The 21,805-nt window shown below is 48.3% G+C and overlaps 1 protein-coding gene across 1 annotated transcript in view; it reads left to right on the top strand.

Moving 5' to 3' along the window:
- The window catches only part of NSMF (NMDA receptor synaptonuclear signaling and neuronal migration factor), a 74,380-nt gene that overhangs the window by 4,929 nt on the left and 47,646 nt on the right, over nt 1–21,805 (top strand). Inside the window, exon 2 of the mRNA XM_065418597.1 lies at nt 16,093–16,154. Within this exon, the coding sequence (XP_065274669.1) occupies nt 16,093–16,154 (62 nt within the window). The remainder of the gene's footprint in view (nt 1–16,092; nt 16,155–21,805) is intronic.

Genomic DNA, 21,805 nt, shown 5'->3' with positions numbered 1-21,805 from the left:
AGGTGTTACCCAAATAATACAAATACCGTGGAATCCAGGATTGGGCCAAAAGACTCTTGCTTACTTTGGCATCTGCTGTACAGGTATGACAAGGTGCTGTGGTGATTCTTATGTAGGAACTCTTAGATGCCCCTTAATTGGTTCCAGTTCACATGCTGGGATCAGGAAGCATAGCTGAGTGGGCCTGTTCTGGGTGTTCAGCCAGTCAGGTCACAGCACTGGCTGTTCCTAGCTGTGGCCTGTGGACCGCCCATACTGCAGAGATGCCAAACTGAAGGGGAGGGAGGGCAGAAAACCTCCTGACAACCCCCCTGCAGAATTCTCCCTGAACTGTTTGGGAGGGCGGGGGGGCACATGTTCTGTGTGGCAGTGGTTCTGCCCCCAAATCCTATGGAACTGAACACCAATAGCCAGGGTCCTCCATTCCTCTGCCCTGGTTCTGTGGTTCTCTGACAGTGTGACAAGGGTTTCCACGGCAAGTGCTGCCCCCCTGGATTTCTGCAGCATGGAGGGGGCAAGGAAGTGAAAATTCAGCTCTGTTTCATTTCATGCTGCCACCTTTTCCACAGGGCTTTTAGGGGAGGATGATGCTTGGTTCGCCAGCTCCATCCTTGGCCCTTCTCCATTGGCCCCTGCCCATACCCTCTTTATCTAGGGAGAGGGCTCTGCAGGGCAGGAGATGGGCCCCAGTAGTGGATTGCACTATCCTCCACACAGAGAGAAGGAGACTCTCCATGTGGGCCTCCAGTCCCCTGTGATTTTATGTAGGCAGCCCAGGGACCATACTCTGTCCTCGGGAGGGAGATGCTCTGTGATTGTGTCACTGTAGCTGCTGAGCGGCTTCCCTTTGAGGCTTCACCTGAGGTGGGGCAGACGTTTTTACTTAGAACAATTTCTAGTAGACAGCTTTTCTTCTATGTGAGATACATGAATATATCACCCTCAGGGGCGGCTCTAGCTTTTTTGCCGCCCCAAGCACGGCAGGCAGGCTGCCTTCGGCGGCTTGCCTGCGGAAGGTCCCCGGTCCCGCGGATTCGGCGGCATGCCTGCGGGAGGTCCGCCGGTCCCACGGCTTCGGCGTCCCCACCACCGAATCCATGGGACCAGCGGACCTCCCGCAGGCATGCCGCCGAAGGCTGCCTGACTGCCGCCCTCGCAGGGACCGGCAGGGCGCCCCCCGCGGCTTGCCGCCCCAGGCACGCGCTTGGAGCGCTGGTGCCTGGAGCCGCCGCTGATGACCCTATTACTGAGCAGGGTACAGAATTTGTTTACTGTTGTGTAACAAGCACGATAATGTGGTCTCAGCAACAGGTCTGAAATCCCTTGAACCATAAATTCAAATCCCAGCAGGTTTGATTCAGCCCTTCAGCTTTCCCAGGTGGATTCATTAACTTCCATGCAGTTACTGCAAGTTGTCTCTTTCAAACAAGTCTTTAAAAACCAAGGCCCTATCTGCTCTTCATGGACATTACCAGTACCTTGATAAGAACAAGTGATTGCCCTGGCATTCTTGGTCAACATTACCTCCTCTTCTGATGCAGTTGTAGTATACAGTGTAATGATCAGGTGCTATCTCCACTCCAGAAGTGGCTGCAATTCAATGTGGCATTGCTCATACTTATAACGTATAAATGTAAGAGGGGTAGCCGTGTTTGCTGCTTTTACAGATCCAGACTAAGAGTCCTGTGGCACCTTATAGACTAACAGACATATTGGAGCATGAGCTTTCGTGGTATTCAGCCACGAAAGCTCATGCTCCAATACGTCTGTTAGTCTATAAGGTGCCACAGGACTCTTTGCTGCTTGTATAAGTGTAAAATAGCATTGTTATTATATTGCTTTATTCCTTGTAGAGCAATAAGTGGGAATGAAGTCTTCCCATGCCGTGTACAAATGAACAGAATGGAGGGATTTATATTGCATGGCAGGTGGCCTCATATGATTATTCTTTGGGTGAACGTATAGGATGGCTTTCATGCACAACTCTTGTGTCCCTTCCTTGTTATATAGCAGACCTGTTCGGGTTGCTGTTGTGCTGCAAGTGAAGTCTTTACAATATACCAGCTTCTGCTAGGGTTCATGGATCTCATGATGTTTTGTTACATATTTCCCCACTAAAATTGTGTCAATTCTATGAGCTTATAGCATAATACATGTGAACATCCCTTTGCTTCTTCTACACAGCTGCTGGCATGCACACAGGATACCCTCTCCCCTGCTCAAGACCCCTTTTATGAGGTTACATGAGATACAATATCCTATAGTATAAAGTCCTTCCAGATTCACCATATTGTACAGCATGCCAGCTTCTTGCCACCTACTGAACCTGTCTAAATCTCCTATATTGCTTTGAAAATTTCAATGTCTCTTTTAAAGAGCTGAGCCCAGTGCTGGTACCTATTATAACAAATAGCTGCAATAAGGAATCTGTTTTAACCAGCCAAAGGAAGCAGTGTAGACTTTGTATGTGCTCTGCCCTTGTCAATCTAGGGTAGGTGGAGGAAAATCTAAAGGCGTATGTTGCTCTTGGACATTAATAGTACCCTGGTTACGCCTTCTGACACCTCTGAGTTGGGGCAACATGTTTAGGCTCTTTGCAGTCACATTATTTACCTGAGGCAAGTTTCCTCTTTTCATGCTTGACAGTTAAATGAATATCCCTTGCTCACTGTGCTCCAAGGTGTCAACCACTGTGAACGGTATTCTGTCCAGGTCATGGATAATTTCGGTGGGTTTTGAACCACATTAGCTGTGTTCATAGTGGCAGAATTGAGGGGTGGGGGAAGTGGGGCAAACATAGAATATCAGGGTTGGAAGGGACCTCAGGAGGTCATCTAGTCCAACCCCCTGCTCAAAGCAGGGCCAATCCCCAGACAGATTTTTACCCCAGATCCCTAGATGGCCCCCTCAAGGATTGAACTCACAACCCTTGGTTTAGCAGGCCAATGCTCAAACCACTGAGCTATCCGTCCCCCCCAAACAAGCAATATTAATAAATATTGCTAATAAAGCTTTATTGGTTTTTGGTTTGAATTACAAAATTAGAGCATGAGGAGAACACAGTAGCTGCCATATGATTGATGTTAGTAAAACATTCAGTAGTATCTTATGAAATTGTTATGATTTCAAATTGGATTAGGTAGGAAAACTGCCATGTAGAATTGCGCATTGGTCACAGACTCTAAATAAAGAAAGGGTTATGGTAAACTGCAGTGCATAGGCATGCGCGTGGGGTGTGCCGGGTGTGCCCAGGCACACCCTAATGCAGGGGTGGGCCCATGGGACTTGCCCCCCGTGGTGCCACAGGCCCCGCGCTGCTCTCAGAAGCAGCCGGCACCACGTCCCTGGGGCCCCGGAGGTGGGGGGCAGAGGGCTCTTTGCGTTCCTCCAGGCACCGCCCCCTGCAGCTCCCAATGGCCAGGAACGGCGAACCACGGCCAATGGGAGCTTCGGGGGAGGTACCTGGAGGCGTGGCAAAGGCAGCGCGCGGAGCCCTGTGCCCCTCCCCCACTCCCCCAGGGGCTGCACAGGGACGTGGTGAGTGGTGCGGTGTGAGGCCAGGGTAGGCAGTCAGGGAGTGCGCTGCTGCCACCCCGAGCCGCTTTAGGTAAGCGGCGCTGGGCTGGAGCCCGAACCCCTCCTGCACCCAGCCCCCCAACTCCCTGTCCTGAGCCCCCTGCTGCACCCCTTCTGCACCCCAACCCCCTGCCCTGAGCCCCCGCCGCACCCTGCACCCTGAGCCCCTTCCTGCACCCCTCCTGCACCCCAACTCCCTGCCCTAAGCCCCCTGCCTGCACCTCGCACTCCAACCCCCTGTCCTGAGCCCCCTGCTGCACCCTGCACCCCCATGCACCCCAACCCCTTGTCCTTAGCCCCCTGCTGCACCCTGCACCCCCATGCACCCCAACTCCCTGCCCTAAGCCCCCTGCCTGCACTCCGCACCCCTCCTGCACCCCAATCCTCTTCCCTGAGCCCCCTCATACACTCTGCACCCCTCCTCTGCCCCAATCCCTTGCCCTGAGCCCATTCCTGCACACCGCACCCCCTCCCACACCCTGCACTCCCTCCCGCACCCCAGCCCCTTTCCCCGGCCCTGCATACAATTTCCTCACCCCGATGTGGCCCTCAGCCCAAAAAGTTTGCCCACCCCTGCCCTAATGTCTCAAAAAAAAGTGACTTTGTGTTTTAATTTAATCGCATGATACGCTCTTTTAGTTTTAAAGTATGGATTGTTGTATTATGCAATAAGCGCCGAATTGCGTAATATAGATGTTGTAGAAATGTATAAAAAGCCCGCGTTCGCTCGCATCATGCGTCCCCACTACTGCGGCACTGCATTACCGTTGGTCCTCCCCTCCCCTTCCGACTACTATTCTAGAAAATTCTTTGACCTATATAAGCGGCCGCGTCAGGCGTGCCCAGTGCAGTGTCTACAGTGTTTGTAATTTTGTCGCGTGTACTCTACTGAAATAGCATAACAAGCCCGTGGCTTTACGTTTTAATTCAATCGTATGATACCCCCTTTTAATTTTAAAATATGGATTGGTTTGTTGTTAAGATAAGAAAAGGAGCAGACAAACTGAATTATAATGAATGTGCTGACAGTAGTGCAAATACCTCGGACTCCTCGGTTAAGAACTTACATGAAGATAATGCCGCCACCAGTTCCAGTGCGTGCGATAAACTGAGTAATGACCAACAGAAACAGACTTTGTCTCTTAGTTCAGGTCAGTGTAGTTCCTATTCAAAGCCATCAAACATTCCATCTGATGACCCGGTCTGTGATATGCCAAAAAATAGATTAGAACGCCAGTCTCGATTATCTAGAGCAGGGGTAGGCAACCTTTCAGAAGTGGTGTGCCGAGTCTTCATTTATTCACTTTAATTTAAGGTTTCGCGTGCCGGTAATACATGTTAACGTTTTTTAGAAGGTGTCTCTCTCTAAGTCTATATTATATAACTAAACTATTGTTGTATGTAAAGTAAACAAGGTTTTCAAAATGTTTAAGAAGCTTCATTTAAAATTAAATTAAAATGCTGATCTTACGCCGCCAGCCTGCTCAGCCCGCTTCCCGCCTGGGGTTCTGTTCACCTAGGTCTGCAGCGGGCTGAGCAGGGCTTGTGGCCGGGATGCCGGCTAGCAAGGGGCCGGCAGCCGAGACCCCAGACCTGGGGGGGGGGGTTCAGGGGTCAGGGCAGAGGGTGCAGGGCAGAAGGCTGAGTGTGCATGGGAGGGGTACAGAGGTACGGGCAGAGGGCAGTGGGGATGTGGGGGGTTCAGGGCAGAGGGCAGTGGGGATGTGGGGGGATTCAGGGGTCAGGGCAGAAGGCTGGCGGGTGTGGGGGTGCAGGGCAGAAGGCTAGATATGTGGGGGGTTCAGGGGTAAGGGCAGAGGGCTGGGTGTTGGGGGGACTCCAGGTCAGGGCAGAGGGCTGGGGGTGTGTGGAGGTGCAGGGCAGAAGGCTGGGTGTGGGGGGGGGTTCAGGGCAGAAGGCTGGGGTGCTCAGCTCGTGGGAGTGCTCCCAGCCCCCTACCCTGAGCGGCTCATGGCAGGGGGCTGGGAGGGATATGCCCGGTTCCACTCCCTTCCCCAAGGCCCGTCCCTACCTCTCTCTGCCTCCTCTATGGAGCAGCGAGCACGCTGCTGCTCGGCTCTGCTCTGCTCCCCCTCCCCCTTGCAAGGGCCATCGCCGGCAGGGAGAGTGAGAGGGAGGAGGAGGGGCCGGAACGCACCAAGCTGTGGGAAGAAGCAGGGAAGGGGGGAAGCTTGGCTGCCGCAGGACCAAGCTTCTGTCTCCTGCCCCCGCAGGGGAGAGCGGTGGGCGGGGGGGCCGGGACCTCCCCCGCACCGCTCTCCCCGGCCGGGGCAGGAGGCAGAAGCTTGGTCCTGTGGCAGCCAAGCTTCCCCCCTCCCCCGCTTCTTCCCCCAGTGTAGCGCTTTCCGGCCCCTCCTCCTCCTCCTCCTCAGTGGGCAGCAGCGTGCCACTCAAAATCGGCTCGCGTGCCATTTTTGGCACGCATGCCGTAGGTTGCCGACCCCTAATCTAGAGGTCCTTATCAGCCTAGATTGAGCATGTTTCCTAGAAGTAAAATAGGGAATAAACAAAGAAGTTTTCAGTCCGATTTGTATGAAAAGTATAGGTGGTTGGAGTATAGCCCATCAAAGGTCGCAGCATTTTGCTTTTACTGCCGTTTCTTCTCCTCTAATGATGCAGCAAACAAAGGTCACACTGATCCAGCATTTATTGATAAGGGATTCAGAAACTGGCATAAGGCTAATGAATGTTTTAAAAACCACCAACTGTCAAAATCTCATGTGTTGAGCTGTTCTTCATGGTCAAGTTTTAATGAAGGGAAACCTATTGATGTATTGTTGGATGAGGGCAAGCAGGCTTCTCTGTCTAAACAAGAAGAAGAACGGTGCCATAACCGAAGTGTAATAGAGCGACTGACTGACATTGTTCTGTGTTTGGCGAAGGTGGGAGACCATTCAGGGGTCACAATGAAAAAGCTGACAGTTTTGAGAGAGGTTTATTTCTAAATCTTGTCAATATGCTCCAAAAATATGATCCCGTAATGGCAAAGCATGTGCAACAATCTCCTCGAAACGCTACCTATCTGAGTAATCGCATCCAAAATGGTTTAATTGTGGCCTTGCACAACGTTGTGCAACAAAAGATTGTGTCTTCACTAAATGGAAAAATGGTCTCAATAATTGCCGACGACACTACTGACTGTGGACACCATGAACAGATGTCCATTGTGGTGCGGTATTTTGACAATGGAAAAACATAGTCCAGTTGAACATTTTGTGTCTGTTCAGAGACTATTAACAGTTGATGCTCAGTCTATTTTTGACCAGTTAAATGACGTCCTTGGCATTCTTAAAATTGACTGGTCATCAGTGATGTCTGTCTGTTTTGATGGTGCATCTACTATGTCTGGATGTACTGCGGGAGTTCAAATGAAATGTAAAGAAAGAAACAGTGAAATACTCGATGTACACTGCTATGCGCATTGTTTGAACCTCGTCCTAGTAGATGCGTGCACTTCAAGTAAACAAAACAGAACTGTCTTTGATTTTTTTTGGTGTTATTCAGACTCTTTATGCCTTCATGGAGGGGAGTCCTGTGTGACATGCAGTAATGGAGAAGATTTCACAAGAAGTAGGATCCCAGTTGAAGACTTTGAAGTCACTGTCAAACACAAGATGGCATGCAGAGCAGAAGCAGTGGCTGCTGTAAAACAAAACTACTCCATCATTTTACAAGCTTTACAAGAGATTATCGAAACAACTCGCCTTGCTGACGCTAAAATAAAAGCCAGGGGTCTTATCCATGAACTAAATTCATTCAAGTTCATCTTTGGCCTTTACATGATGCACCCTATTCTCCAGATGGTGGTAAAAGTGAGTAAGGGTCTTCAAGCTCCAGATCTCAACTTACTTACTGCAATGACAGGGGTGAAAAGCTTGCATAACTCTTTGGCTGCGATGAGAAGTGGCCCAGAATATTTTCAATCTATTTTCAATGACAGTGTGAAAATGTGTGTAGAGAATGATATATCGATTCCCCCAGTTAAGAAGAGAAAAACGTCCACTCGTATTGATGACGCGTTTGAGTCCCAGCATCACTTTGATACAAAAGAGGAGCAGGAAAGACTAACTTAATTTTACCCACTCCTAGACTCAATGATTACTGGCATTGACCAGTGATTTGAACAGGAGATTTGTAAAATTGTGACTGCAAACAGAAAACTGCTGAACTTAGACATTGGTAGGGACGATATGAGAATCATTGGCAACAAATTTAAAATGTCCTTGGATGAGTTGGAAGCTGAAGTCGGATTGGTTCGGGGTTATGACGGATCTGTTCCTAAAGGTAGCACTACGAACACCACCAGAGAGTGGCTTGATTGGCTGAAGGAATCGGATCGGTCTGCCATGTTCCAGGCCTTTTACAAATGTATTCAATGCTTTGCAGTCTTACCTGTTACAAGCTGTTCAGGTGAAAGAGCCTTTTCAAAACTAACACATGTAAAAAACAAACTAAGAAGTACAATGTCCCAACAGCGCCTCGACTCACTCATGATTTTGTACATTGAACAAGAATTGGCTTCGTCAGTTAATTACAATGATGTGATTGAGGAATTTAAGTCCATAACACCTGGTGAGCGATGTCTAGTTCCTTGACTGTGCCAGGACTTCCAGTTCACCCTGCTTGTTTCCCAGGCTTCTTGCATTAGTGTATAGGCACTTACGATAACTTGCTGAGCAGGACGATCAGCAAGTTATCTTAAGTGCCTCTACACTAATGCAAGAAGCCTGGGAAACAAGCAGGGTGAACTGGAAGTCCTGGCACAGTCAAGGAACTATGATATGATTGGAATAACAGAGACTTGGTGGGATAACTCGCATGACTGGAGTACTGTCATGGATGGTTATAAACTGTTCAGGAAGGACAGGCAGGGCAGAAAAGGTGGGGGAGTTGCATTGTATGTAAGAGAGGAGTATGACTGCTCAGACCTCCGGTATGAAACTGCAGAAAAACCTGAGAGTCTCAGGATTAAGTTTAGAAGTGTGAGCAACAAGGGTGATGTCCTGGTGGGAGTCTGCTATAGACCACCAGACCAGGGGGATGAGGTGGACGAGGCTTTCTTCTGGCAACTAGCAGAAGTTACTAGATCACAGGCCCTGGTTCTCATGGGAGACTTTAATCACCCTGATATCTGCTGGGAGAGCAATACAGCGGTGCACAGACAATCCAGGAAGTTTTTGGAAAGTGTAGGGGACAATTTCCTGGTGCAAGTGCTGGAGGAACCAACTAGGGGCAGAGCTCTTCTAGACCTGCTGCTCACAAACAGGGAAGAATTAGTAGGGGAAGCAAAAGTGGATGGGAACCTGGGAGGCAGTGACCATGAGATGGTCGAGTTCAGGATCCTGACACAAGGAAGAAAGGAGAGCAGCAGAATACGGACCCTGGACTTCAGAAAAGCAGACTTTGACTCCCTCAGGGAACTGATGGGCAGGATCCCCTGGGAGAATAACATGAGGGGGAAAGGAGTCCAGGAGAGCTGGCTGTATTTTAAAGAATCCTTATTGAGGTTGCAGGAACAAACCATCCCGATGTGTAGAAAGAATAGCAAATATGGCAGGCGACCAGCTTGGCTTAACAGTGAAATCCTTGCTGATCTTAAACGCAAAAAAGAAGCTTACAAGAAGTGGAAGATTGGACAATGACCAGGGAGGAGTATAAAAATATTGCTCAGGCATGCAGGAGTGAAATCAGGAAGGCCAAATCACAATTGGAGTTGCAGCTAGCAAGAGATGTTAAGAGTAACAAGAAGGGTTTCTTCAGGTATGTTAGCAACAAGAAGAAAGTCAAGGAAAGTGTGGGCCCCTTACTGAATGAGGGAGGCAACCTAGTGACAGAGGATGTGGAAAAAGCTAATGTACTCAATGCTTTTTTTGCCTCTGTCTTCACAAACAAGGTCAGCTCCCAGACTGCTGCACTGGGCAGCACAGTATGGGGAGGAGGTGACTAGCCCTCTGTGGAGAAAGAAGTGGTTTGGGACTATTTAGAAAAACTGGACGAGCACAAGTCCATGGGGCCGGATGCGCTGCATCCGAGGGTGCTAAAGGAGTTGGCGGATGTGATTGCAGAGCCATTGGCAATCTTTGAAAACTCGTGGCGATCAGGGGAGGTCCCGGATGACTGGAAAAAGGCTAATGTAGTGCCCATCTTTAAAAAGGGGAAGAAGGAGGATCCGGGGAACTACAGGCCAGTCAGCCTCACCTCCAGTCCCTGGAAAAATCATGGAGAAGGTACTCAAGGAATCAATTCTGAAGCACTTGGAGGAGAAGAAAGTGATCAGGAACAGTCAGCATGGATTCACCAAGGGGAAGTCATGCCTGACTAACCTAATTGCCTTCTATGAGGAGATAACTAGGTCTGTGGATGAGGGAAAAGCAGTGGATGCATTATTCCTTGATTTTAGCAAAGCTTTTGATACGGTCTCCCACAGTATTCTTGCCAGCAAGTTAAAGAAGTATGGGCTGGATGAATGGACTATAAGGTGGATAGAAAGCTGGCTAGATTGTCGGGCTCAACGGGTAGTGATCAATGGCTCCATGTCTAGTTGGCAGCCGGTTTCAAGCGGAGTGCCCCAAGGGTCGGTCCTGGGGCCGATTTTGTTCAATATCTTCATTAATGATCTGGAGGATGGCGTGGACTGCACTCTCGGCAAGTTTACAGATGATACTAAACTGGGAGGAGTGGTAGATACGCTGGGGGGTAGGGATAGGATACAGAGGGACCTAGACAAATTAGAGGATTGGGCCAAAAGAAATCTGAGGTTCAACAAGGACAAGTGCAGAGTCCTGCACTTAGGACAGAAGAATCCCATTCACTGTTACAAACTAGGGACCGAATGGCTAGGAAGCAGTTCTGCAGAAAAGGACCTAGGGGTTACAGTGGACGAGAAGCTGGATATGAGTCGACAGTGTGCCCTTGTTGCCAAGAAGGCTAACGGCATTTTGGGCTGTATAAGTAGGGGCATTGCCAGCAGATCGAGGGACGTGATCATTCCCCTCTATTTGACATTGCTGAGGCCTCATCTAGAGTACTGTGCCCAGTTTTGGGCCCCACACTACAAGAAGGATGTGGAAAAATTGGAAAGAGTCCAGCGGAGGGCAACAAAAATGATTAGGGGGCTGGAGCACATGACTTATGAGGAGAGGCTGAGGGAACTGGGATTGTTTAGTCTGCAGAAGAGAAGAGTGAGGGGGGATTTGATAGCTGCTTTCAACTACCTGAAAGAGGGTTCCAAAGAGGATGGATCTAGACTGTTCTCAGTGGTACCAGATGACAGAACAAGGAGTTATGGTCTCAAGTTGCAGTGGGGGAGGTTTAGGTTGGATATTAGGAAAAACTTTTTCACTAGGAAGGTGGTGAAGCACTGGAATGGGTTACCTAGGGAGGTGGTGGAATCTCCTTCCTTAGAGGTTTTTAAGGTCAGGCTTGACAAAGCCCTGGCTGGGATGATTTAGTTGGGAATTGGTCCTGCTTTGAGCAGGGGGTTGGACTAGATGATCTCCTGAGGTCCCTTCCAACCCTGGAATCTATGATTCATTCTCTAGGACAGGAAGATGAAGAAACCTTAATCTGTTTTGGTCAATTTGGGTTAGCTCATTATCTGGTTAAAGATAATGAAAATTGACTGTATCTGTGTATATGCCTGGTTATCACTACAGCAAAAAGTTGTTATTTTGTGTTGTATTTTTTAAGTAAAGTTTAGTTGTTAATTTAAAAGAAATTAAGTTTAGTTAAGTTTTAATTTCTTTAGTTTGTTTGATGAATAAAAATAATGTCCTTTATGATTGAGTATTCAATAAATGTTCGCCTTTAAAAAAAAAAATTGCCTGGGTGCACACCTTAATGAAATCTGCTGTGCACGCCTATGCTGCAGTGTATTGAGGAGTGGGCTGCCTGCTGCAGAGACTGGAAGTAGGTCTGGTCTAATTTAACTTCCCAATTAATGTTCTGAAGGAGGGAGTATCTAGTGCATCAGTGGCATTTGCAGATGGTGCTAAACTGGAATAGCTGTGAAAACTGGTGAGGGCAGAGAAATAACACAAAGGGTATGGCATGGGGAGATTAGACATAAGGACAGCTACATGAGATGGAGCTTGGCAAAGTGCAAGCTAATACACCTGGGGGAAATATCTGAAACTCTGAGTCCATGAGAAGGGATTGGATACCAGAAAGCAGGAATGCAGGAGACCAAAGGGTTAGTGTGGACAGCAAATTAGACAGGAATTTGCAATGGAATTGGCTGCAATGTATGCATATAAATGGCTGAATATTGTATTGATATTGTTCTAGTCTCACTGGTCGATAATCTGGTGGTGGACAATGGTCAAGTGTCCATGTTGGTTTTTTTTAGTCAGTCCAAAGTGCTTGATACCACGGACTGTGACATTTTGTTGACGTGTCTGCAGACCCAGCCCAGAGTGGACAGCAATGTTCTTGACTGTTTCTCTTCCTCCTTCACTGGGAAATCCCAGAGGGTGGCTTTGAATAATCACCAGTGTTTTGAGTAATCATCTCTCTCATGTGAGATACCATGGGGTCTATCCTGTCGCCTCTTCTGTTCCTGCTGGGGAAGATGGTGAGATGTTTGGGGTGAGGTCTTCGGAGCACAGCACAGGGACCGTTCCTCAGATTGGCCCCATGAAACAGTGGGGGCGGGTTTACTCATCCCTCAGCAGCTGTGCAGGGGCTACTCACAATTTGGGCCTTAAGAAATGATGAAGATGAATTTGTCTAGACTGTAGTTGACAAGTGAAGAGATAAAATTCTGGGATATTCCCACATGTGGCATTCAGCATATAGTATGCAAATTCTTCAAAAGATAATGAATGGGACCAGCTCAGATTTTAGGGCAGATGGACAATCAATACTGGGCATCAGCAGAGATGTCTGGGGAGACCGATTGGATTGAGGTGCGCTTACATCTTTGGAACAAATAGGAAACTAAAGTTAATCTGAATAATTCCAAATTCTTTGTTTATATAAAACCTCATGCACATGTAGCATAACAACTCATGTGAGAGCTGATAAGCTCTTATTTCTCCACATGGAATGAGGCAGAGGAAGAATTTCTGACACACACCAAACCAACCAACCCTGCAGTCTCTTCATTTCATGCATGTGGAAGGCTTATTACATGTATACAAAGGAATGGCACCCTAGGGGCCTGACCCTGCAAATCCTTACTCGTGTGAGTTACCCATTGACACCATGTGAACAAGGACTGCTTGTGAGAGTAAGGATTCCCGGGATCAGGTTCCTAAGTTTGGACTTGTATAATGCAAGGGCCGTATTGTGGCTGATATCTGGATGGGTACGCAAGGGAGTGGGAGGGCACAAGAAGCCTTCACCCTGCTTGTGTTAAAAAAAGAACTAGATAAATTCATGGCGGATAGGTCCATCAATGGGTACTAGCCAGGATGGGCAGGGATGGTGTCCCTAGCCTCTGTTTGTGAGAAACTGGGAATGGGCGACAGGGGATGGATCACTTGATGATTCTCTGTTCTGTTCATTCCCTCTGGGGCACCTGCCATTGGCCACTGTCAGAAGACAGGAAACTGGGCTAGATGGACCTTTCCATTATGGTTGTTTTTATGTTCTTATGTCCCTGAGGTGGAGGCGAAAGTGGACCGGTACGGGCCGGTACTCCGTAATGGTAAGAAGTGGCTGCCGGTATGGGTCCGTACACAGCCAATGTTAAAGCACTGCCATGGCAGCGTTTTAACGTCGCTGCCCCATTTGCCCCCCCAGGGCCACCAACGGGGGGGGAGGAGGGGCAAAAGGGACAGCTGCCCTGGGGCCCGACGATCTAAGAGGGCCTGGGGCTCCTGGCTGCCGCTGCCACTACTGCAGCAGCGGCCGGAGCCCTGGGTGACACGGGCCGGGCAGCGCAGAAGGGCTGGCTGGGGGAGGTTGACCCCCCAGCCCCACACCCCTTCCGGGGTCCCGGAGCTGGCCCCCATACTGGTAAACCTTTTATGTTACTTTCACCCTTGCCCTGAGGCATGGGTCAGTCACATTAGCAGCCCCTGCATCCTCCTAAGTTTTCAAGCTAGACAAATTCAGATGGGAAATAAGGCATACTTTTTTAACAGTCAGAGTAATTAACCACTGGAACTACGTACCAAGGGTTGTGGTGGATTCTCCATCACTGACCATTTTTAAATCAAGGCTGGATGTCTTTCTAAAAGATCTCTAGGAACAATTCTAGGGCAGGTCTCTGGCCTGTGCTATACTGGAGGTCAGCCCAGATGATCACAATAGTCCCTTCAGCCTTGAAATCTAAGAATGTCCCAAGTGCAAGGGTGGCTTCCTGCTGGTGCCCCTTGGAGTGCTACCCTGACAATGGGGTGGGGTTCTAGCTCTGCCCCTCGCCCCCCCACTGTAACAAAGGCACAGGGGAGAGAGCATTCTGCACTCCCCTAAGGGGTGCTGCAGTGGGTGCTCTGCTGCGTACTTGGGAGCTCAGGGAGGCACAGGAGGGGAGCATTACCCCCAAAACAAGCCTGTCTCAAGGGAACATCCAGTCTTTAGACTAGACAAGTGTGTGGGATGGATGACCATATCAAAACCTTAGCACACTACATTTGCTATCTGTAGCTAAGCAGAGAACAAAGCCCTGCTGCTTTCACAGGTGGAATCAGCTCTCCAGCTCAATACATTTTGCATCCTGCAATGCTGAAGTTATTAGTCCTGGGGAAATCAGATCACTTCCCTTCTTTATTGCTTTGATAGTCTCCATTCCCAGTGTAATATTGTTTGGGGCTCACAAATGGGCCTTCCATTCTTACCTATGCCAGGCACACTTGTGAATACACCCTGGGTAGATAGTGTATATGTGCAGCGAGGAAAACTCCTGACTGCATGGGTGAAGGGCTGTTGCACTGTCCTGTCATCAAGTGGCAGAATAGAAAGGAAGTCAGGAGCTGAGAGTAAGTGTAAATTTGAGCACAAGTGCTGTTGCTTTCACAAGCAGCCTCTCATGGCAGCAACTGCAGCTTCACCTTGAGAGACAGAGGCTTACTCTGAGGTCAAGCACCTCCGATGGAGAAAGATAAAAGTGCTCTAGCAGAGAGAGAAAGGAGAGAGAGCTGTCCCCATTGCAGCTCACCTTCCTACTGTGCTACCTACTTGTTGTAAATGTAATTATTGTCATGAACTCGTTTGTTTATTTTTATTGGTCTTAATTACCTCTTAAACAATCCTGTTCAGTAGCACCAGAGGAAGTGTAATGGGTGCCCCATAGCTTGGGGTAAGGTGAATGGATGGCTATTCATATTGTTAGCAGCTCCAGCTCCTACATGCTGGAACATAAAGAAAAAGGACCGGAAGATTGGTTGGGACTGGAATGTAGAGGCTCTCTCCACTAGGCTACCAGTCTGAATTTGACCCAAGCTGGTAGCTGTTACCATCTCGGGGCCATTCGGCAGCTCTCGGAAATGAGGCAGTGCAGCCCAGTTCCCAGTGTTTCCAAGTCATAAGAAACAAGACCATATTGTACAACAGTTGGTCCCCTTGTTTGCAGTCTCACCAGAGGCCAAAGGCTGAACAAACCATGTGTGACAAAGTTCTGTCCTTGACTCCGTGGGTCCTGCGTTTCCTGACGGATTTTTGCTAGCCTCAGAGGCTCACTGTGACCCTCCACATAGCCCTTCTCTCTCTAGAGGCAAGGGTCACAGTCTACTGAGCCATTTTCATCATAAGCCAGCAAGGGAGGTGAGGAGAAACAACCCTCCCTCACACAGTCTCTGTTGTCTCCCAGTATCAGTGATTAATCAGGGAGGGGAGAGGGGGAGCCCGGGCCCACCCCCTACTCCGGGCTCCAGCCCAGGGACCCTAAACTTAGCAGCTATGAAAGCTGACTTTTTGGCAATAGGGCATGTACAATTCCCTGGGCTACTTCCCCACAGCAGCCCCCTCTCAATATCTTCTTCACAATTACCTCAGGGCCTCCTTCCTTGCACCTGATATGGATTCGTACTACTTCGTTCCTCGCACAGCTCCTGACACCCACCCCACACTGACTAACTGAGAGGCTTTTAACTAGTTCCAGCCAGTCCTTAATTGGCTTCAGGTGTCCCAATCAATCTAGCTGTCTCTCCTGCCTTCTAGAAGGATCTTAATTGGCCCCAGGTGTCTTGATTAACCTGGAGCAACTGCCATTTGGTTACCATGGTACCAGGGATTTGTTTAGCCTGGGGCTAACATACCTGTTCCTCACTACTTTACTGTAGCCATCTGGCCTTGCCCCATCACACATGGAGCTGCACTTCCGTCTCGCTCCTAGAGATGTTCCAGTCCGATACAAGTTGAGGCACCCCTAGCCATCATAGTATACTTGTGTTGGCATCAGCTGGAAGTAGAGGGAGGAACAAGGGGACTTTTGGGAAATAGCACTCATTAAAATGCTCTTTGTGATCGCAAATAGCTGTTCCTACACTAACCTTTACTCCTCTCTTTTTGTATCTGCCGCTGTGTGTTCCCTGGCATTTGGACTTTCAGGGCAGCAAGGGCTTTTGGAGAGTATCTTTCACAAAACCACCCTGAGGGCAAAAACGGCTCAGGTAAGAGAAATCTTGTGTGACCTTTATACTGATGTGTGGATGGTGCTCGTGTGTCACAGTGGACTTTATACCAGATGCCCTATTCTTACAAAGAGTCAGCATGAGGTGTCAGCATCTGAGAGGGGAGGGCCCAACCCCTTGGAGCCCATTGTTAAAGCACTTTAGAAGAAAAGGCTGAGATAATCTACACATGATGAGTTGGGGGTGTAAGTTCTGTTCACAGAGGACAAGTGCCATATCACAAAACCATCACGCCAGCTGGCCTCCCTGGGAGGAAGTCTCAGCAGAGAGGATAAAGTCTGAAATACACAAGGAGACTGAGCTGGCACCTCATGCTTAGGCCTTGTCTTCACTTGGAGAAAAGGTCTGTTTGAATGTGTTACAATCCTAGTGCAGGCAAGGCACGTTGTAGTGTTAACTCATATTCATTGGCTGAGATAAGCTCTAGGCTCGCTCCTAGGGTTTACCTTCACCAACGTGTTAAAATTACAGTTACCTTGTCTCCATTAGGATTTTAGCATGTTAGATAATGTGTTAAAATAAAAACACACCTGTGTAGTGTAGACACCCCTAGAAGTGGTCCCTTGTAAGCATGTAGGTGGGTGTGGCTCTCCGTCGCCGTCGGTCTCCGAGGGAGCCACGCCCCTTTGCTACATCCCTACAGATCAGTGTTGAGGCATTTTGATGGGAGAAGCGTGCCCGGCTGCTCCCTTTGGTGTCCCTGTTCTGTAGAGAAAGACGAGAGGCTCCAGAGCTGTCGATACAAAACCTTTCCCTAGCAGTGCAGCCACTAAAAACCCTCATGAAAACATCAGGCTCCTCCACAGGGGAGGAAGTTATTTAATAGGACGTAAAACCTAGGATGTAAAACCTAGCATTTGCAATTTGGGGCCTCAGCAACACAGCTGACATTTTGCATGTGTGGGGAAATATCTTTTGCCCCAAATGTATAAAATAATATGTCCGCTTTTGCCAGACAGCCAGATAACTCCCTGCTTAGTCAGTGCTGACAACCTACAGAATTGGTCTGCCTGCTGAAGTATATTGATTTAAAACAATGCCCCTCCTGCTATATATTTTCTTCCCCATTCACAGAGTGTGATGTCCCTTTGCATTTGTTAGGTATGATAGTCTCAGACAAAAAGTCTCTGGGATGCCGATGATTCATAGGTACCAAGGCCAGAAGGGACCATTGTGATCCCTGAGGAGAACAGTAATGTCTGCTTCAATGCCGCATGCTATGGAGAACAGGCAAGTGCCTTCAGCACAGTTGCCCTGACACTGACCTAGCAGGAATAACAAAGAAACGATGCTCAGCATCACTGTACATGGGGCGGAAATGGAACTAACGGAGGCTCGTTATTCTCAGAACCTGTAACAAGTATATGTGCACTTACAGTGGTGCAAGCTCAGAAAGATGGTCTCCTGTTTCTGTTCCCATGTTCTTGGATCCATATTAGCCTTGAGGGGACAAATCCGAGTGCTTGTGAAACTATCTGTCTGTGGGCACGGATCGGACAGTGAAAGGGTAAAATAAATTTACTTGTGCCTGGAGCCCTTATGGAAAAATCTTAGAGACTTGAATAGGAACTAAATCAATAGGGTTCAATAGAAATTGGTCTAAAAGCCTGTAGAATATAATAGAGAATGCAGTCTTTTTTCCATAGATTTATTAATCATTCTATATAATTTAGCATATTCTGTAGGATATGATGGAGCAAAAATCATTACAGTAGGAAGGTTATTCGGTTAAATGCAGTAGGGATTTTGTGGGTGCAAAATATGGGCACAAGTTTCCGTTGTCCCCACAAGCAGAGAGGTCAGATATCAGCCTTTCTGCAAATGTTCCATGCTATGGGTTTGATCCTTGAGCACTCAGTCTTTAATCCAGCAAAGCCCTCAAACGGTGTGCTTAACTTTAAGATAATAAGTAGTCCCATTGACTTCAATGGAATAAATTAAATGCTTAAAGTGAAGCTCATAGAAGATTAGGGTTGGAAGAGACCTCAGGAGATCATCCAGTCCAACCCCCTGCTCAAAGCAGGACCAACACCAACTAAATCATCCCAGCTAGGGCTTTCTCAAGCCGGGCCTTAAAAACCTCTAAGGATGGAGATTCCACCACCTCCCTAGGTAACCCATTCCAGTGCTTCACCACCCTCCTAGTGAAATAGTGTTTTCTAATATCCAACCTAAACCTCCCCCACTGCAACTTGAGACCATTGCTCCTTGTTCTGTCATCTGCCACTACTAAGAACAGCTGAGCTCCATCCTCTTTGGAACCCCCCTTCAAGTAGTTGAAAGCAGCTATCAAATCCCCCCTCATTCTTCTCTTCTGCAGACTAAACAAGCCCAGTTCCCTCTGCCTCTCCTCATAAGTCATGTGCCCCAGCCTATACTTTATTGCTTTGCTGGATTGGGTCCAGAGTGCTCATCATCTTGCAGGATTGAGCCTCGTGTGTATGTGATTGCACAGCATGTGTGTGTGTACTATATGTGCGGCTGTGTTGTATATGTATTGGCACACTGAGAGTCATCGATTGGTGAGACCTGCAGGCTTTTTAGTGTAAAAACTGGTGTTATAAAAAGGGATCATAGGTTGCTCTTTTTATTATTGACTATTTATACTGTGGTAGTGCCCCGAAGCCTCAATCAGGATCCAGGCCGCAGTGTGCTAGGCATTTCACAAATGCATAGTGAGAGACAGTCCCTAACTTAGAGTCTACCGACTAATTTAAAACCAGACAAAACAAGTGTGGGTAATGGGGTAGGGAGGACCAGTATGGCAGTGATAGAAACACCTGGCTACGTAGACTAGCTGTGCACGCAGCATCACCACTTAACTTCCCACGCTGCTGGTATGATGAGAGAAACAATGGTGGGGAGAATTTATATTCTAGTTCCTTGAAGTGTCAGTAACGGGCATTGCTGTTTACACTCCTTCACTCATTGGGATATGACTGATTCTGAATGATAAGAGAGGCCACATGTATGATAAATCCTCAACTGAGAGAAACTGTTTCACAGAACCCCTACTCGCACCCCATTGTACTAATCCGCCCGGGTATCCCTTCGACAAGGGGACTCACGCAGCCATGCACACGCTGCTGGCCCGCTGTTTTAGTAGCACACTGCTAGATTGAGAGAGAGCTGAGGCATCTCTTTCAACCCTTGCTTAACAGAAGTAGGAGAATCCTTCTTGTTACCCATTTAAATCCCAACCAAGTCAATTATAGATTTCCCCCCCCCCCCCCAGCTGTGTTGAAGGGCCTTCATCCAGTCTCCCTACACAACAGAGCTCTCCTGAGCACCCTGACTCATTCTCCTGTCTGGGAGTGCCTGAGATATGTCTTGGCTTTGGAGGTGAATAGATTTTTGCCATCTGCAAACCACACTTGTTTCCTCTGGTGGGAATTTGGCAGCTTCTTTCTGCAGGAGAGAAAGTTTCCAATGCTCTCCTGCCTATGTATTCTTCCAAACACAGCTCTCGTCTCACCCTTAAGGCATGCACTCCAACAGTCCATGCTCTTTGAAGAGCGCTTGCCAAACTCTAACAAATTTTGCTATCTTTCATCCATTCTCTTGAAATAGCTGGGCAGTTGGTCTGTGCTCCCTTTCTCATGAGTGCTGATTACTAGGATTGTGTGTTGATTTGTTTGTGGTTACAGAGATGGTTGTGTTTGATCAGAAACTGCCTCCTTTCTCACTAGCCTGCTCCTATTATCTAGTGCCAGAGCCTGTGACACAGCAATCACTTTGTGGGGATGGTTGTGACATCACAGAATGGATCAGATGATGGCTAAACTGGAGTTTATTTTCAGGACTTGAAGTATTTGAAATGCGCATTCATGTTTCATATATATTTCAGGAACCCTGGTAGAGACAGCATGGGTAGTCCTGACAACTATGGGAAACATGAATGTGTATTTCACTGCAATATTTTGGCTCTAGATTTTTTTTCTATGCAAATTATATTTTTCACTTATTGAAAAAGAATTTCCATTTCTTCCTCTTCCCTCTTGTAACTCACTCTATTTTCATTGTTCTGCCTGCCTGCCTGCCTCTTGTTTTTTAACTGCCCCCCCCTTTCTTCAGTCTAAATTGCTCCTCTGTCACCTTCCTCCTACGTTCCACCTTTACATCCACTCCAATCGGTCCCTGCTCTCTCTCTCTCTCTTCCCCCCCCCTGCCCCCCAAATTCACTCCCCTCTGCCCCGGATGGAGTCCCAGGAGGGCAGAGGGAGCTGATAGGGACATCTTCTTGCCCCTAGGATCAGACTAGTCCTGCCTTTTCCCACTAGAGTCAGGGGGAGCCAGAGGCACTCAGATACAGCAGTGATAGAAGTCTTATAGCTCTCTGGGTAGACACTTGGGTAGCAAGAACCTCATTCCCCTAGAAGCACAGGGGACAGGGTTTCCTCTTCTTCTGAAGGAGGAAGAGCTGGCAATGGTGCAGACTTCATGCTGTAGGGCAAGCAGATAGGAGTCTTCCAGCTGGGATGCCTCTTCTTTTCCAAGTGCAGCTAAGCCTTCAACTCCGAGGCAGAAACCTGGAGCCTCCGAGACTCCCCATCCAGACACAAGCTCCTCCATTGAGATGCCAGCAGCATTGACACCCTCTGAATTCATTCCACCTGTGCCACACCCCATGATCGGAGTGTGATATTCCCTTTTGGTTTTGTGTTGACAGGGGCTGGGGAGGGAAAGCGGCTGAACCTGTGGCTTTGGCAGTTCCAAACTGTTGCTTCATGTTGCACCAGTGACCTGATAATCTATTGTCTTTCATAGGTAGCTTTTGCCTTTGGAGTGTGTGTGTGTTCACGTGCATGTGTCTGGAGAGTTTGTGTGTGTGATAGGGCAGGGACCTGGGGGTACGATAAATCATTGCAAACCAATTGTATATCAGCAGGATGGGCCAGCTGCCACTCTCTGGATGGTTTGGCGAGCTGTGATTTATTTGGAAGGCTTTGGTTGGGGTGCTGTTTTTCAATGCTTCTGCAGTTGGATGCCCAGCCCTCAGTCACTGAAGCTATGAATGGTAGATAGTCTCCTCCTTCCCTATGGAATTAAATTCCAGTCTTAGGTATAGGCAGACAGGAGTCTGCAGAGTACTGCAGTGTGTAACTTTAGCAAGAACGATTTTTGTTGGAGGAGTGGGGAGTGTTTATTTATTTTTTTATTTTTTTAAAAGCGTCAGAAAACGTTGGGTCACTTTTCCTTTAATTATTTATTTTTTGCACTAGGTTTTAGCTGAAGTGAAAACACTGAAATATTATGAGTGAGAGGCTGTTTCAAGCTCCTCCTAGCTGAACAGCAGCAGAGACTACTGGAAATCGCATAATAAAACCTCTTCTACTGAATTGGCCGGGCTGGTTTGTTTACCTGCCATGTCTGCAGGTTCGGCCGATCGCGGCTCCCACTGGCCAATGGGGGCTGCGGGAAGCGGTGTGGGCTGAGGGATGTGCTGGACGCCACTTCCCGCAGCCCCCTTTGGCCTGGGATGGCGAACTGCAGCCAGTGGGAGCCGCGATCAGCCAAACCTGCAGACGTGGCAGGTAAACAAACCGGCCGGGCCCGCCAGGGTAAGCACCCTGGCGGGCCATGTGCCAAAGATTGCCGATCCCTGCTGTAGATGAATTCGCAGTGTTGGG

Source organism: Emys orbicularis, chromosome 18 (assembly GCF_028017835.1).
Source record: "Emys orbicularis isolate rEmyOrb1 chromosome 18, rEmyOrb1.hap1, whole genome shotgun sequence".
NCBI classification, from domain to species: domain Eukaryota; kingdom Metazoa; phylum Chordata; order Testudines; family Emydidae; genus Emys; species Emys orbicularis.
The sequence above is the reverse complement of the archived record's forward strand: the minus strand, read 5'-3'. Positions and strand labels throughout refer to the sequence as shown.